Here is a 19,094-nt window from a genome sequence, read left to right on the forward strand (position 1 = left end):
TCCCCACTCCACCAAGAGTGTCTTTCCGCCATCCACCTAACCTTCGTAACCTCTTGGTTCATCCCTATGAAATCCCCAAACCACCTTCCCTACCCTCTGGCTCCTAGCCTTGCAACCGCCCCCCCGGTGTAAAACCTGTCCTATGCACCCTCCCACCACCACCTACTCCAGTCCTGTAACCCGGAAGGTGTACACGATCAAAGGGAGAGCCACGTGTGAAAGCACCCACGTGATTTACCAACTGACCTGCCTACACTGTGACGCTTTCTATGTGGGAATGACCAGCAACAAACTGCCCATTCGCATGAATGGACACAGGCAGACAGTGTTTGTTGGTAATGAGGATCACCCAGTGGCTAAACATGCCTTGGTGCACGGCCAGCACATCTTGGCACAGTGTTACACCGTCCGAGTTATCTGGATACTTCCCACCAACACCAACCTATCCGAACTCAGGAGGTGGGAACTCACTCTTCAGTATATCCTCTCTTCTCGATATCCGCCAGGCCTCAACCTCCGCTAATTTCAAGTTGCCGCCGCTCATACCTCACCTGTCTTTAACAACTTCTTTGCCTTTGTACTTATGCCTCGACTGACATCTCTGCCCTTACTCTTTGCCTTTAAATATGTCAGCTTGTGTCTGTGTATGTGCGAATGTGTGTGTGTGTGTGTGTGTGTGTGTGTGTGTGTGTGTGTGTGTGTGTGTGTGTGTGTGTGTGCGCGCGAGTGTACAACTGTCCTTTTTTCCCCCTAAGGGAAGTCTTTCCGCTCCCGGGATTGGAATGACTCCTTACCCTCTCCCTTAAAACCCACATCCTTTCGTCATTCCCTCTCCTTCCCTCTATCCTGAAGAAGCAACCATCGGTTGCGAAAGCTAGAAATTCTGTGTGTGTGTTTGTGTGTTTTATTCATTGTGTCTATCTACCGGCGCTTTCCCGCTTGGTAAGTCTTGGAATCTTTGTTTTTAACAACTTCATTGAAGGTTATCCACTGTGAATCGGTGCACAGAACATGATGAATGCGCGAATAGCTTTTATATTTTACTATATGCTGAGATCATCTATTTAAATGTTATTCCTTCTGATTTCAGATCAAAATGATGTCTTTATGCTACAACCTTTCACCAGCAAAGACTTTGCAATACGCAGTCTCGCAGATAGAATATCTGATTTGCAGCATCTTGTATATTTGTATCCTGACATTCCTAAGGACCAGGCATTTGGAAAATATTACACACCTTTTACAGGTGAGTTTAATTTTAATAGGATGAGAGTGTTTACAGAGGACACACAATTTCTCAACTTCCAGCATGGTATCATTCTCATAATTCAATAGCCTACATTAAAACTGTGAGAATTATCAAGCAAGATGTATCGAAAAATTTTAGAGACATACAACTTCAGTATTAGAATGAATTGATGCTGAGAAGAATAATGACTTGCAAATGCATGTGTTAGGTATTCAATGTTCTGTGGATAACAATTGTGACCTCTTGCTATGATATTGAACGAGTCAGTGTTGCTGTTATAATCAGTGGAAAATGCGGCAACATGCTGATCATTTACATGATTTTTTAAAGTGGAAAAAAAACCACACACACACACACACAGTATTACTTTATTATTCAGTCTGTGTTTTGTGGAACTCTTGATAGAGGAGACAAAGATGATGGTAGTGACTTCAGGTGGATTCCTTTCATCCGAGGATCATTTTTATCCATCTTGAACCTGCCCCTACCTCCCATTAGTTCTGAAATGTCTGGTTAACTTCAACTTCCTAAAACTTCCAGATCATTAGGTGATCAGTATCTTTTCCAGCTCTTTCTGCCACATTGTGTATTAATTTATGTTACCCATTACAACCACAAAAAAGGGGTAAAAGTGCACTTCTTTGTTCTAAACCCAATGAATTATCCGATTTGTTGCATTATTACATCTTTTATTTCCATGACATCTCTCTTTCACCATAGCAAATGCTCATTTTTGTGTGTCTTTCTTAACGTTTCCCTTGTAGTTGCCTTACTGCAAATATAAAGTATGTTGTTTTTCTGGCCTGAAGCCTCTGCATTATTCTTTAATTTTCTTCACAATTTTGTCCCTTACTCTCTTCCCTAGAATGCCCTCAAATATTTTGGCCCAGTGCCAGTGTCACTTTTCTATAGCTCCTAAATTCTCTCTCATTTCCTTTTTTGAAGACAGGGATAGTTATTCCTTTCTTCCAGTCTTCTGAGTTTGTCTTTCTGTCCAAACTACCCTCGTCACATAGCATAGCCATTACTTCCTAAGACTCCAGCAGCTCTTACCATTGCTGCTGTCATCTCATTTACATGTGAGACCCTTCTGCTTTTCATAGTGTACATAGCTGATTGTACTTATGCCCAAAATCCTTGATTGCTGTTCAGCACTTCATTGGGTCTCTCCTCATTGGCTATCCAGTCCCCATCTTAATGACCTTTGAAGCGTCTTTTCAACATTACTTTTAGTATTCATCATCATTTCATTACCATTTACATCCAGTTTTCACTCACACCTTACCTCTTTCCCTTTATCATACCATACAGTTAATGATTTATGTATTCCACAGATTGTAATTATGACTACTTATGATTATGCACAACAAATCAGCATTACAAACTATCCCATACAGTTAATGATTTGTGTGTACAGCAGATTGTAATTATGATCACTCATGATGATATACAACAAATCAGTATTATAATATTAATACACTTCCTAGTGACAATTATGGTAGTGTTACATGTTTGTCTTAAATTATGGTGTATCCTTATTTTGTTATTAACAATTAATGATTTACAATAGCTTTATGCAATTCATTTTGGAGTGGAAGAAGACTTGAAGCAAATGTGATTCCTGTTCGGTTTTAAGTTAATTTTAGTATCTATTAAATTCTATACATCACTAGGTTGGTGGTCAAAGATTTTTGTGGCTGAATACCTCACTCCTTTATATAACAATGATTGATAATGTAACTGGATAGATAAAAAATCTACTCACCAAGCAGCGGCAGTAGAATACATACACACAAAAAGGTTTAACTTGTGCAAGCTTCCGGAGCCAGTGCCTCCTTCTGGCAGAAGAGTTGAAGGGGAAGGAAGAGGGGCGAAGGAAAAGGACTGGAGAGGCTTAGGAAAAGGGGTACTGTTTATTAGGTCTCCCCTAACTCGGGGTTCTGGTTGACTTTTCCGAACAGCACCCCTTTTCATAACCCTTCCAGTCATTTTCCTTTACCCCTCTACCTTTCCCTTCAACTCTTCTGCCAGAAGAAGAAGCCACTGGCTCTGAAAGCTGGCATAAGTGAAACTGTTTTGTGTGTATGCCCTCCTGCTGCCACTGGGTGAGTAGATTTTTTTACCTGTCCAGTTACATTATATTGTCACTCCTTTCTGTTCCACACTAAGGATGAGTAATGGATAGGATGAGCCATTTCTCTTGCAAGTATTATAAGACTATGTCCATTGTTTTCAATCTGTGATTGAGTGTTGACAACAAATTTCATAAGGGAATAACTGTACAATGAGGCTACCTGTTTAAGGAGCTGTTGACAAGAGACTCTAGAGTGAATACAGATAACAACGTCGACACATCATGGCAAGGAAACAATTAATCATTGGTAGGTCGCTGGAGGGAGTTGGTGCCACATCATCACACACGTCACCTAATTCCCGTAAATTTGGGTGGGGGCAATGCACTCTGATGCCATGTTCTGTCGCATCCCAGATATGTTCAATTGATTTCAGACTTGGAAGTTGAGGGTGCCAGCACATCAATTGGAGCATGCCACTGTGTTCCTTGAACCACTCCATCACACTCCTGGTCTTGTGACATGGTGCATTATCTTGTTGAAAAATGCCACTGCCATTGGGAAACTTGATCATCCCAGAGGAGTATACATGGTCTGCGACAAGTGTACGATACTCCTTGTCCATCATGGTGCCTTGCACGAACTCCACTGGACCCATAGATACCCATGTAATGTTCCCCAGACCATAATGGAGCCTCTGAGAGCTTATTTCTGTCCTTCAGTATAGGTGTCAAGGAGCTGTTCACCTGGAAGATGACAGATTCGTGCCCTCCCATCGGTAAGGTGAAGAAGGTATTGGGATTCATCGGACCATGCAGCACACTACCACTGCAGCAACCTCTATTGCCAATACTCATATGCCCATTTCAGTTGTAGTTGCTGATGTCATTGTGTTAACATTAACACATGCATGGGCCGTCGGCTGCAGAGGCCCATCTTCAGGAGTGTTCAGTGCCCTGTGTTCTCGTATTCTGCCTGGCGTTAAAGCCTGTTTTAGTTCCACTGCTGTTCACTGTCTGTGCTGTTTTATCAGTCTGTCCAGCCTACTACGTCTGACATCTGTAGTGAGGGGTGACCGCCCAACCCTATGATGTCTGGATGTGATTTCATGTTGGTTTTGCCATATGTTGAAGACACTCACTATGGCAGTCCTCAAACATATAACAAGTCCTGCAGTTTCCGAAACGCTCGTGCCCGGCCTCCAGGCCATCACAATCTGCCCTCCGTCAAACTCGGATGAGTTATGCACTTTCCCCTTTCTACAGATGGACAGCATGTGCACTGTGCTTATGTGTGACTAACAGTCATTCCTCACCAAATTACACTGTTGTTGCCTGGACAGGTTTATGCTGATAGTAGGTTGGTGGTTATAATGTTCTGACTGGTCAGTGTATTATCCTTATTACTTGCTGCTTCGCAACAAACTTTATTCCCTGTCTGTCAATTACCCCAGAATATGTCGTCATAAGAGATTAGTGAATGAAAATAGAAAAGTAGGTAACTTTTTTGATATTTTCATCTCCAAAATCTAATATTATTCATGATGCAAAACTTACAGAGCTTAAACGTTGAAAAGTTCCGTAACATGTGATATCCATTTCAGGTTCATATCAATATAAACACTTGAGAATAACATAATGGAAAATTTGTGGATCAAAAATAACATAAAATAACACAGAAACTAATAGATGACAGCTAACACTAACTTTTGAGCTCTTGCTTTTTTTCGAGTAACAGTACATGCATTTTTTCACACAACCACACAGACACCAAAATGAACATGCTCAAGGTAGTGGCAGTACTGATCAGTTCACCTCTGTTCACCTGCAGTTGTTTGAGCTTCTCACCTGAAAGGTGGCAGCAACACTGCCAGTTACCAGGGATTTGCTTAAGCTTCTTTGGCTGTCTATTACATGTTTCCGTGTGTCATGCACCATATTGAAGTATTCGGATGTACACTCCTGGAAATTGAAATAAGAACACCGTGAATTCATTGTCCCAGGAAGGGGAAACTTTATTGACACATTCCTGGGGTCAGATACATCACATGATCACACTGACAGAACCACAGGCACATAGACACAGGCAACAGAGCATGCACAATGTCGGCACTAGTACAGTGTATATCCACCTTTCGCAGCAATGCAGACTGCTATTCTCCCATGGAGACGATCGTAGAGATGCTGGATGTAGTCCTGTGGAACGGCTTGCCATGCCATTTCCACCTGGGGCCTCAGTTGGACCAGCGTTTGTGCAGACCACGTGAGACGACGCTTCATCCAGTCCCAAACATGCTCAATGGGGGACAGATCCGGAGATCTTGCTGGCCAGGGTAGTTGACTTACACCTTCTAGAGCACGTTGGGTGGCACGGGATACATGCGGACGTGCATTGTCCTGTTGGAACAGGATGTTCCCTTGCCGGTCTAGGAATGGTAGAACGATGGGTTCGATGACGGTTTGGATGTACCGTGCACTATTCAGTGTCCCCTCGACGATCACCAGAGGTGTACGGCCAGTGTAGGAGATCGCTCCCCACACCATGATGCCGGGTGTTGGCCCTGTGTGCCTCAGTCGTATGCAGTCCTGATTGTGGCGCTCACCTGCACGGCGCCAAACACGCATACGACCATCATTGGCACCAAGGCAGAAGTGACTCTCATCGCTGAAGACGACACGTCTCTATTCGTCCCTCCATTCACACCTGTTGCGACACTACTGGAGGCGGGCTGCACGATGTTGGGGCATGAGCGGAAGACGGCCTAACGGTGTGCGGGACCGTAGCCCAGCTTCATGGAGATGGTTGCGAATGGTCCTCGCTGATACCCCAGGAGCAACAGTGTCCCTAATTTGCTGGGAAGTGGCGGTGCGGTCCCCTACGGCACTGCGTAGGATCCTACGGTCTTGGCGTGCATCCGTGCGTCGCTGCGGTCCGGTCCCAGGTCGACGGGCACGTGCACCTTCCGCCGACCACTGGCGACAACATCGATGTACTGTGGAGACCTCACGCCCCACGTGTTGAGCAATTCGGGGGTACGTCCACCCAGCCTCCCGCATGCCCACTATACGCCCTCGCTCAAAGTCCGTCAACTGCACATACGGTTCACGTCCACACTGTCGCGGCATGCTACCAGTGTTAAAGACTGCGATGGAGCTCCGTATGCCACGGCAAACTGGCTGACACTGACGGCGGCGGTGCACAAATGCTGTGCAGCTAGTGCCATTCGACGGCCAACACCGCGGTTCCTGGTGTGTCCGCTGTGCCGTGCGTGTGATCATTGCTTGTACAGCCCTCTCGCAGTGTCCGGAGCAAGTATGGTGGGTCTGACACACCGGTGTCAATGTGTTCTTTTTTCCATTTCCAGGAGTGTATTATTTCTAGTTGTGGGGGCAGGCTTTGTGCAGTACTCAGTTGTGTGTATTTTGTTTTATCAGGCTTCAGTGACAGTGCATTTGCTGAGAAACTAATTAGTTTTCAGTAAAATATTCTTAATGTTTTCAAGTTTTGAAGTTTCAACATTAGATTTGGTTTACAATAATTAAATTGTTAACAAAAAGAACTACATTTCTTCGTGGATATATGATATTGGATCATTTATATGTAACAAAAACAACAGTGAACCCTCTTGTGGGTATTATTCCCCATTCTGAAAATGCTGTTTTATTTTGTATCCTCGTTGGATTTCTTAATGTGCCAGTCTTCATCCATTTAATTAGGTAGAGTGAAAACGAGTTACCAATAAAACCTCTGCTATCATAAAATTTGAGCTTCTTTAGGAGACTATTGCAAACAATCAGATGCTCTGATAAATCACAGAAAACATCAACTGGCAAACTTTTGTCACTTACATTTTGTGTGATCTGGTTCATGAACTGAAGAATAGCATTTCAAATCTAAACTGGGACTAATATATCAACAAAAATATTCATTTTTTGAAAATATGATGTAATTGGATAGATAAAAATCTACTCACCAATCATAGCAGCTGGAGGGAACCCATACAAAGGTCAAAGAAACAGGCAAGCTTACAGAGCCAGTGGCTCCTTCTGGCAGTAAGGTTGAAGGGGAAGAAAGTGGGATGAAGGAAAATGGGGGCTGGTTAGGAAATCAGAAGAGTTCAGGAAAGTCACATGGAACCCTGTGTCAGGAGAGACTTCCTTCTCTTCCCATACAGTAAGTCTACTTTGACCCAAGGTTCTGTGCGATTTTCCTGAATCCTCCCCATTTCCTAAAACTGGCCATTCCTTTGCTTCATCCCTCTTCTTTCCTGTCAACTTTTCTCCTGGCAAGAGCTGCTGGCTCCGAAAAATTGAAACTAAGTTTCTCTTTCATTGAGAGAGGTGCACTGTGATTCTTGCATACATAATATTTCCCAATACTTGTGAGGAGGAGGTAAGTGGTAGTACCAGTTGGTATTTATTAATATCTGTTCTTACTTCTTTTCTCATAAATGGGTCTGATATCTTCAGTCTGTCTGGAAATAGTGTCTATGATAACTATGTATTGCATGTGTGACTGAAAACATTCCAAAGAACTGGATTTTAGTGCTTTGAGATATTAATTCTTGGTTTTTAGTTTTAAGTAAGTTAATTACATTATTAATTTATTAGGCAGAGCATGTATATTGGATTGCATCCTGCATGTGTTGTATTGCTTTATCTCCTGAATTGTCCATGCCAATCTTCTGAGCTACTTCCAGGAGGTTATTGTGAAATATGTTGGCTACCTGACTGTTATCATATTTCATTTGACTGTTTTCTCAATCTTAGATTCCTTAACTGATTTCTCAGTTTTCCTTTTAACTATTTGCCATATTAATTTAGTTACCTGAATCATTAATTTCAAACATTATGCATATTTTTTTTATTTATTTTGTAATCACTTTCCTTAAGACACCACAACATTTCCTTTAAAATGGAATTGGCCCTACTTCTTTGTTTGTCCTGACCATTTCACACAGTTCTCTTTATGTTGCACATATATTTTGACTAGTGACCCATCCCAGTTTCCCATGGGTAGCACTAATCTCTGTGGCAGAGTTATTTCTGTGTTGTTGTGGGCAACAATAATGTACACAAACTTTCCTCATGAATCTATCTATTAGTGAATACCATACCAAATTCCTTAGAGATATTCCTGAGATTCGCCTCAACACACAGACAGAAACTGCTGCATGGTACTTTATGATATGTGTATAAATATCTTATTAATCCTGTACTGCATTATTGTCCTGGGGAGGAAGGTATTCAATATTACTAGAAATCCAAATGCAAATACATTAAATTTGGGGTTGACATCTTTTGCATTTTATACATTCCTCGTGTCAACTTCCTGTAATGCGACAGTAAAACATTCTGTTTATTATTCATTAATTACACTGTTTATCATGACACCACTTCATTACCGTGAGGTAAGTTATTTAGTATGACCACTTGTGCATCATGGTTAGAGAAGGCATTCACTACTGGTTAACATTTATATCATTGATTAAGTATGCATCTACAAAAATGTTTATTACTGTACTGCTTTCCTGTGTAGTTCTGGTAGGAAAATTGACAACACTACTTTTCTGTTGCTGTTGTATCCCTCCTCTGTATATTGGATAGCAGTTAAAATTGTGAAAATGTTCATGGGAAGAATTGTTTAATAGCTGAATGGAATGCAGTACAATATCATTGAAAAGTGACTTCCATAGAATTAGAAATATAGTAGTGCTGTAAATGCCAAATAGCCTGTGCAAATGGATGAATGTGGAATTATCTAAAACCAACATCTACTTGCAGAGAACCAACAACAGTCAATTAATGGATATGTGAAACCTCTATTGGTGACTCATGTCCCTGGTTGGGGTGGACCTGGTTCTGTAGGCAGCTACCCAGCAACACCACAGATGTACCCACATTCTCCAGACCCCAGCATCCCCCGAGATACACCGTCAGTTGCCAGCGCTACCAGTGAGTCAGTCAGTAGGTAAGTAAACAAAACAGTTGCATAGTAAAACATTTCAGGTGTGTGTGTGTGTGTGTGTGTGTGTGTGTGTGTGTGTGTGTGTGTACGCATGCGCATGCGTGATTGCAATAATCCATTCAATGATGATGTTTGTTATTCCTTAACAAGAAAGAGTCATGGAACTGCATCATATAGGAATTTTATGGTATAGTGTTTCCAACCAAAATCATCATAGAAATCATGTTTCTCTCCCTTTTTTTATATATAAATTTTCTCTTCTTGATAATTTTAATTTCACACTATTGTACATTTGATCTGTTTTGGCCCTCATTCCTGCTCATTCTTTGTGGAAGTATCAGCAGTCATGATCGTATGTATTGTATCTCCTTGGAAGATCATCTGATTACTTGAGAAGTTACATTTGTATCCAAAAAAAATTTCTCTTACTTGATCTAAAATTTGTCTTTGAACAGACTACACTAGTGTAGCTCTGTAGACCTGCTAAATTTATTTTCTCAACTCGGAACATAACAAGTACCATTGAGCTCTTGATGAATATTTATGTTTCTGCTGTCACAACAATGGGACACTTTGCCTATCTCCAGAGTGATTTACTGTTGTACTAGTATAAAACACAATATCTTTGTGCATATTTTGCTTAAACTTCATAATATTTTTCGACTTTATAGTTGTCACCATGTCACAGCATGAGTAGTAAGAAGTAAGAATAATGGAACATGACTGCGGAAACAAGAGTGCAGTTTACTTGTTGGAGGATAGCTACTTGTACCATTCGTATTATATGTCACTCTGAAATTGAAAAGGCACACCTCAACAAAAGTTTGGAATATCATATGTAGAGCTTACTACAATGACCTCTTGTAGCACACCCATTGAGGTTTGTACTATACCTTATTAACGAAATAAACATAATTTCTTCTGAAAACTAGATTAATTCTGGTTAGTGACAAAAATCATTTCAAAACAAATCGGGCTCTCTCCTAAGTGTATATCTTAGGGTATGAGGTCCCACTCCTCAATGGCAGCTTCAGTGAGGTCATGAAGGTTGTCATGTGGATTCGTACACTGTGCAATGGCCACCTTCAACAGGACCCATGCATGCTCGGTTGTGTCAGCCCATGCTTTTGTTTGATTTCGCATCTTAGAAGATTCGAGACACTGCTAGAATACAGTGTGGTCTTGCATTGTCATCAACTAGGATAAAGTTGTCACTGACTTCAAGTCTGTAGGTCCTTACAGTCATTTGTAGGACCTCTTACAGTTATTGGGGAACAGTCAAGTTGCCATAGAAGAGAATCAGAGGGGTCCACCATCCCATCACTATTGCCACCCAGAATATTACTCATTCACCTACAAACAGATGAACTTCTTGAACATATTGACATTCCTGGTGTCGCGTCATGCTCTTCCAAACCGGTCGCAAATTGGGCCTGGTCTCATCAGTAAACATCACAGTACTCCATTCTGCAATGGTCCAATGTTGATGTGCAGGAGCTCAGGTCCTTCAATTGTGTTGGTTCCATTGGTTGAGTGCAAAATTTCTCATAGGTCTTCTGGAATGAAGACCACACTGATGCAATCTACTAAACACTGTTTGGTTTGAGATACAAGTCCCTATGGCCTGGTACAAGTCATTTCCAATATTTCCGGCAGTTGATGTTGAGCACCTGCAAGCCGACAGTTGGAGGAAACGGTCCTGCATTGGTCCTTGTATGCAAGGATGACCACTATGAGGTATGTCGTTCACATTTACCATCTCTCTGTACTTTCACCACACCTCAGGTGCACCACAGCATGTAACTGATCAGCAACATCTTGCTGTGTATGACCTGCTGAAACTATAGCCACTATCCTGACTCTTATCAAAGTGTTATACGTCTCTATGTGTCATGTTACTGCAGTGTTGAGCACAAACTGAATTAAGCTGTTGTTGATACTGAACTGCTCACTGTGTGGCGCTTTTCTTGTCATTGTATAGGGCTTTTAACCCATGTGGAATGCAGTCTTGTTCAACATGGTTACATATCTACAGTTGGAAATCACATTCATTGTGTGGTTGTTGTTATCGGTTTGAAGGATCTGATCTTTCAGTATGTATTTACCTGCTCCCTTAATTCCCCACAGACCAGTGAAAACTGTTGGGTCACTTTGAGCATTGAGTCCACTGGATGAATCCTATACCATCCTCCCTTCATATATGGGAATAACTGTAGGCTATATGGTTCCAGATATCTGTGAAAAACGATCAGTGTTTGACTGTGGTGCCTTGAGCCTTGGCAGCTGCAGTTTGTGCTCAGGATACTAGTAGTATAAGACTGAGACTCAACAATATGCAGAAGAGACAACCATGTATTTTGAGAGCCTGGTGCAATTTTTTATTCTCTTGGCACAGGTATGGGATTGATATAAATTGATATCATTGGGATGGGGTTGATATCATTGGACTTTTGGTTTCAGTTTATTGTGGTATATTGTTTGATAATATAAGTACTGTGTCAATTATTGAATCATTTTTGGGCCACCTGCTTATCTATGAATATGTATCAACTTAGATTAAATGGCAGCAGAGAGTGAAATAATAAGCACAGAATAAATCTATTGTGAAATAAAAATGTAAGAGTTACCAAAATAAGGGCAGTTTATCTGAAAGTGCACATCTTTGCACTTTTGTGAAATCAAAATCTAATGCAGGATAACACTGAATATCAATTAGCTCCACCTGGAGCACTGCAACATGCTTGAATCATTCTCGTTGTGCTGTCCATAAGTGGTCAGCACATTGCTGCTAAAATGTGTACCACTCCTTGACGTTGACCTTCCTGAGGCCATCCAGTGTGAAGGAGGCATGTGTTCTTCTCAGCAATTACCACAAGCCATCTCAATTATTTGATTGCTGCAGGTGGCATGGCATTGGTGAGGTATGCTTGTAAATTATCATATAGAAAGATCATTCCATCATCAAAGTTTTGGCTATAGAGCTGGAAAGTAGATTTCAGTTCCAACACTACAAAACTCTGAAATAACCCGCAAAAGTGATGAGCCATGTTTGATATGTGCACGATACCACTGTGTAACAATTAGAAAGTTTTATTCCAGTTTCGTTAGGCTTATTATTTGTAAACAGTGGTGTTTCCTCAATGTTTGAATGAAGCTAATGGAAGTCTACTACAACAGGTTATTCCACTGTCTTATTATATATTTATTATGTTGGACAGATAAAGGTCAAAAAGTCATAATGTATAGCTTCTTCTAGTGCTTAAATTAATGAAATAAAATGTTCTTACCTGTTACTTTAAAAAAATGTGTGTAAGTACAAGAACACATTAAAAACAACATTATGTATTGCTGAATAGAGCCCCTACTGCTACTGGCCACAGCAATCTTCAACTAGCTTCAGAGTTTTGTCTCTCATGGTAGCATTCATTGTTCAAATGATGTCAGTGTAGTGTACGCCAGCTTGGTGGACAGCTTCCCATGCTGACTGTCTCTGTTGCTGTGCTTCTGACTGTCCTTATTGCTGTGCTGTGATGACATGCACATGGTGTAACCTAGAAATGTCCCCATGAGGTATGTTGACAGTCTGGACTGTGTGTGCATTTTTCTGTTCATGACTGGAGATAGCACACACTGCTGAACTACACTGCAAATGGATGTTTTCTTTTATCTCCATTACATTCGTTGCTCTACACAACAATTTCCTATGGTCAAAAGAGTATGAGAAGGAGATGTCTGAAATGGGGTGGGTGGTGTAGGAACAATGTAAGTCATCAAGATTTTGTGGGTCTACCATTCCTGCCAAAAGTTACACAGCAATGAAAGTAGCCATTGGAAGCTGATAGCACTGCACCAAAACGTTAATTTTTTTTCATCTGCCAGGTACAGAATGAATATTTCTCTTTGATTGCCATGCAAAGAGTATAACAATAAGTGGTTCAATGTTTGAAAGTTTTGTGGCCCAAGTAAATGCAAAAATGTGTCAGAAAAGGGCTGGGTTGTGGGGGAAATCATGTTTCATCTAAAAGGGCCCACATATTTTGGTAATTATTGTTCAGATTTCTTGTCATTAGATATTAGACAACTATCAGAACTGATCTACTAATTTCTTTGTTATGGCTGGAATTTCTTACATACCTGGAGTTCAGCACGGACACTACATAGTTTTAAACTGCCAAGAATTTTGATTTGTGTGTTTTCTTTCACTTACAGTTAAATTCTTTGGTTAGAGTTGTTTTTATCTTTTTTCCATTGCCCTATAATACTTCCATTTTGTAACATTGTGCTTTTTACAGAGCCTTTTTTTATCATTCAGTTTTTACTGTGTCTGATGTTAGCTATTTGGTTATGAAATAAATTACAGAAAGCTTTCCAAATGCAGCATTCTGATATTTTGCTTTTTTATTTAACACCAGTTTACATACTGTGATGGATTTATAAAAGGATGTTTGCCAGTTTTACATCCATGACATCAGACACACAGTGCAGCTGGCAAGGAGTGATTGTATAGTGGCATAGACTGAAGTGTCGCCAAGAGAATTCCGTAAATTATTTTAGGATTAACTGCAGAATGACATAGTGGTGATGCAGTTGGACATTTTATGCATCTGAATTCTTTTGTTGCATTTAAATTTTAACTTTTATATTAAAATATTTTGTAGAGTAGTAAAATGTGCATCTTGTCATCAGTTTTTATATCATTTTTCCTTTTTTCCTCATTTTTCAAAAAGGCCTTTGTGTATACATTTTATGACATTAAATTTTCATTCCCAGTTTGAAAAGATCTCTTATTACTGTATTAACTGATGATTGTATTAGAAGTTCCTAAAATGAATCTGGGGACTGATGTTTGTAAATAACCCACTTTTGAACATATTTTGTCTACTTACATGTACTAATGAAACATTGTCATTACCGAGAAGTAATCAAAGTTACTGTGTTAAATGTTGTGCATGATTTTGCAGCCTAAATTTTCTGCATTTGTATGCATACTACGTGTTTACCAGCCGCCAGAATTTTGGGTCAGTTTTGATATATTCCTTTTTTCAGCTGTTTCAATTTAGTCATTAACGATCGGGAAGTAATTTGTTGACAGCGGCTGGTATTTTCATAGCTGTGAAGACAGACTCTTTTTTATTGTATTGTTATGCTATGTCAGTACCATGTCAGTACCATGTTTAATTTGAAATTGATTCCAAAGCACATGGCTGAAAAATAATATGTTATATCTTCCCAGACTTCATTTGCCCCTACAAGACAGCAGTCCAGTTCTCATGATGTAGGCGTTTCTTTTGAGAGAGTGTAGGACAATGCAGTTCTTTCAGCACTGTAGAAATTGTCTCAGTTCTCAAAATGGGGAGTCCCCCTGTCCTACATTTCTGTTTATCACACCGTTCAAAAATGATGTTCATTCTGATTCCATTAAGAAACATACAGATTTTCCTCTGTCAGTTTTTCTTTATGACTTTGCTCCAAATATGTTGCAGTAACATTTTTTTACCATTTCCCGCCATATTACATTATCTGCATAAATGTCAGATTTTTTTGTGTTAAATGACTCCTCTCTCTGAGAAATAGTACGTGCCATGTGTTGTGATAGTATGCAATAATTTTAAGGAGGCCTTCTCTCTTTAATATTATTCAGAACTGGTATCAGATGTGATGTTTAAAGGTTAGATCTAATTGTTTGTGTCAGTAAAAAAATAAAATCATGCCCATTCTCTGCCTATTTACATTTTGCACAACATGAATCGAACCTGATTTGTTGTTCAGAGTAGTGCTACTTCCGATATATTTGAAGTTGCATGTTTGGTTTTTCAGTGCTGTGGGGCAGAGACGAATAGTTTTGGTTTCATAATCTTTCAGAAGTATGTTGTAAAAACTGAAAATTTGTATTGTTTCGACATTTGAAAGGGTAAGAGTAGGCATATCTGCTAGATATATGTGAAAGTAATCTTGCCTGTTGATACACGATGTTTGAATCATGTTGTGTGAAAATGAACTGATAAAATGGTTACAGTTGTTTTTGATTGTCATAGTGTCTTCTCATTGTGTATGTCTATAAGATGTAATGTTGTGCTGTCACTGACATTTTCATAAACATTATTCTATATTGTGTAAATATTTTTGTAACTATAGAATGTTTAATGTGCGTTGTTTTGTTGTGAGTTGATAGTTAACTTGTCAGGTATCAGTGATACCTCAGAAGTTTTAACAAAATTTTATTAAAGAAAAGATGCAAAACAGAAATAAAGAAAAAAAGAGAACAGGGTAAGTGCGGGAGCAAAACATGTATTGTACTTAGAATTTTTATTATTATATTGTTTATAATAATAATGTTTATCGAATGATATATGGCAGTAGAAGAAAGATGTGTAGCTTAGGTATATTTGTCTTTCATGAATTTTTTGAAAATTTTAAAAGAAAAGAAAATAATACTTTAATCACATCAGTATTTGTGGAGCATTTAAAGTAATATTGACAGTGTTTATATTCTATTTCAAATTGAATTCTGAGAAAGCTAACTTTGCAGGAATGTGTGTACTGTCTTTAATAACTGGGGTGTGTTTTGTGTGTGAGAAGGTAAATAATTAGTGCTTAGTTTAATATAGTTGATGATTTTCACAAATTAAATATCAAATTCTTTTGCATCGATGTAATGTGAACTTGTCAATTCTCACTAGCACCTAACAGCTGTATTATGTAATAGACTTTCTTTTTCGTATGTCAAGAAGTACAACCACATAGGAGAGGTCACTGTTCCCACAAGAATAATTGTATATATGAATATTTCCACGATTATTTAGGTTCCTTGAGCGGTAATCTAATGTATGTATCGTGTCAGAAATAGCCGTTCTTTTACTCTCCATCAAGCTACATGTGAATTTACTTGTTGCCTTCCACTACCCTACCACTCTGTCCACACACACACACACACACACACACACACACACACACACGCACACGCACACCATCTTCTTCCTTGCCCTTGTTTGGAACGCCCCCTCTCTCCCTCTCCCTCTCTCTCTCTCTCTCTCTCTCTCTCTCCCTCCCTCCCTCCCTCCCTCCCTCCCTCCCTCCCTCTCTCCCTCTCTCTCTCTCTCTCTCTCTCTCTCTCTCTCTCTCTCTCTCTCTCTGTCTGTCTCTGTCCCTGTCTCTCGAGCCTCTTTAGTTGCAGTATTCAAAATGCTGTACAAGGTTCATCATGCATTAATTGGAACTTTCCAATAGACCCAGGTTCTCCACGGAATGTGATGGGAAACTGAATGCAATTTTTGAAACTTTGCTTTCTGCTCGCTGTATAAGTTTTGCTACCTTCTAACTAATATATTTCTTCATACTTTGTGCATGACAACAAATAAATAGCCTGGTGACCAGCGAGTGCAAGATGTATGCAATATTCAGAACTTGTTAGCAGCAGTTTTCTTTTCGTAAGCTGCTTTTAGTTCTGATGAAGTTGTTTCTGAGATTACAGTTGAAGACTGTGTATTTTCCTGTGCTGAGTTTTTCCTATTTCTATGATGCTGTGATGGTGCAGTATAATTATAATGTAGTTTGCAGTAATTACGCAGGGATTTAAATACTGGCTGCTGATTTCCTGATACTTTAAGAATGCTTTATACACGTGCTATGAACAAACAGATTGTTAAATTCCACATGAAGTTTAATGGCCTGTTGAGGTGAACATCCTAATTGGATAAGTTGTTGAAGAAACTGTCTTCACTATGGTAACAACATTAACATCTCAGGTGATTACTTCAGGTGCAAGTGCTGGTATCCTGAAACACTGGTTACATACATTGTTAATGGTAGTCCATTAGTAGATTAGATTTCTTTGAGTGGACAAGTGGGTTTCTTAATATGAGATACTATTGTCTGATGTGGCTGAAGTAGGCACCACACAATTGAAACTGAATGGAGAATCAATTTGTACAAGTTGTGCTAGACCACATGATGTCTCATTCACGTGGCATCAACTTATGATCATAACTAGTTTTTTTATTGTAATTTTGGAGCATATCTACAAAGCTGCTTTCGGTCATTGCTCCTTTGTGTGATACATATACTTTGTTTATTTCAGATTGTGGAAGTATGTGATTAATTTTGTCCTTTGATTGGATGTACTTATTGTAATCAGTAAACGAAGATTTTTTGGACCTTCATATAAGTGTTTGCATGCTTTCAGTTTCTCTTTGTTGATGCAGTGCATATGGGAAGACAATATATATTATTGAGTAATTGGAATTGTGAATTCAGATTGCAAAAATTCAATGAGTATTTCAGGAGAACTTATATTTTGTGTGTTGTTGTGAACCTAAATCCATTTGCTTCAGGATTCCTTTCTCTGTACACATTTATTTGTGCTCTCTAACAAATTCTTACATTGCTCATCATCATAATTGTGTTTCATCATACTCGTGTTTCATCATTACTTATGTCTCCCATCAGAGTGATGAATAAAGCCCTTTCATTTTTTTGAGTTTGTTGATCTTGATAATAGGACATTATTCCTTTAACATGTGCAGTGCTTTGCCACAGGTGGGGCTATTAATAAGTCTTTGCATTGAGGCTAGATATGCAAGTAATAAGATGAATGATTTCATTGATGATTTTTATGTGTCATTGGTACTTAAAAATGTTCGTTTAGATGCTTTTATATAAGAGAACCACAGAGAACTATAAATGGAAAAGACCATTTTACCAGTGATTAGTGTTTGGTGTAATTATGTTGCATATGATAAGAAATATCTCTCTGTGTTCCATAGTGTGAGTAGCAGCTTACAGAAAAACATTCCATATCTTGTACACCTACTGGATGTTGATCCCTCTGTTGGACTGGCATAGTAGGAAAGGGACCCCCTGCCCTTTTTGTTATATAAATTATGGCAGGGATTATTTTTCTCGAAATAGATGAACCAAATTCTCAGAAACATTTCCTTTCACTTCATGTGCAGGTCATATTTTTTTGATTATATGGCTCTGTGTAAACAGTCATGTCAAACTTTCTAATTATGACCTAGGTATTCTTTAACAACAACCCATAGGAATTAAGTACTGCATTTTTAGTATCTGGACAGCCTTAAAATAATTTAGTGGATCCTTGCAGTGCTGCCCTTTATTAATATCAAAACATTTTATGAAAACTCTATGCTCCAAGAGCTGTACAGTTTCCCAGAATGTATTTCTAGTAGAAGTGTGACAAATGCACAGTTAATGATGTTCTGCCCAGCATTGATGAACCTTCCATATTTGTTTATCTTTAAGATATATAATCACCTTATTTTTAATGATTCCCATTATTGTGTTGTGCAGAATTACTCATGAATGTAACTTTTGAAATGTGCTATTAATATTCCATCCATGTTGACTTAACTATGTAGAAATGTTCGATAAATGTAATGGATATGCCTCAGGTATTTGGCTCTGGAAATGCAATTTAAGAAAACCTGAAATTCTCCATGATTAACAGCAAAGTATTTACAGAGCCTGACTTGTCAGATACAAATTTTACAGTGTGTTGCTATTACATAACAGACTTTAAGGCTGACTCTTTGACAAAATGTAACATATCTTTTTATATACTTTTCAGTTTTTTAACACTTACAGGTTTCAGATATATCTTGAGAGTTATTAACTGAAACTTTTGTAATAAATATATTATTAATATGATGTTACTGGTTCGTCAGAATGTTTTTAATTTTTCCAGTCAAAAATGTAAAGTCTCCATTTGTGATGTTTGTGATTTCAGTGTATACTATAAATAAAATGTTAATAAATGTCAATTGCTGTCATACGTTTCAATGTTTTTC

General features: G+C 39.0%; 1 protein-coding gene across 13 annotated transcripts in view; it reads left to right on the forward strand.

Moving 5' to 3' along the window:
* LOC126267038 (signal transducer and activator of transcription 5A) overlaps positions 1 to 19,094 on the forward strand; it is a 153,749-nt gene that overhangs the window by 120,219 nt on the left and 14,436 nt on the right. For 7 of the 13 annotated variants that reach the window (XM_049971832.1, XM_049971834.1, XM_049971835.1 and 4 more), the window contains 3 exons: positions 1,091 to 1,246; positions 9,105 to 9,291; positions 13,701 to 19,078. In XM_049971832.1, coding sequence (XP_049827789.1) covers positions 1,091 to 1,246; positions 9,105 to 9,291; positions 13,701 to 13,725 — 368 coding nt within the window. In that variant the 3' untranslated portion in view covers positions 13,726 to 19,078. Of the gene's footprint in view, positions 1 to 1,090; positions 1,247 to 9,104; positions 9,292 to 13,700; positions 19,079 to 19,094 lie in introns of those variants that run through there. The other 6 variants (XM_049971826.1, XM_049971827.1, XM_049971829.1 and 3 more) reach the window with 1 other exon arrangement.

The sequence above is a fragment of the Schistocerca gregaria genome, chromosome 4, assembly GCF_023897955.1.
Source record: "Schistocerca gregaria isolate iqSchGreg1 chromosome 4, iqSchGreg1.2, whole genome shotgun sequence".
NCBI classification, from domain to species: Eukaryota; Metazoa; Arthropoda; class Insecta; order Orthoptera; family Acrididae; genus Schistocerca; species Schistocerca gregaria.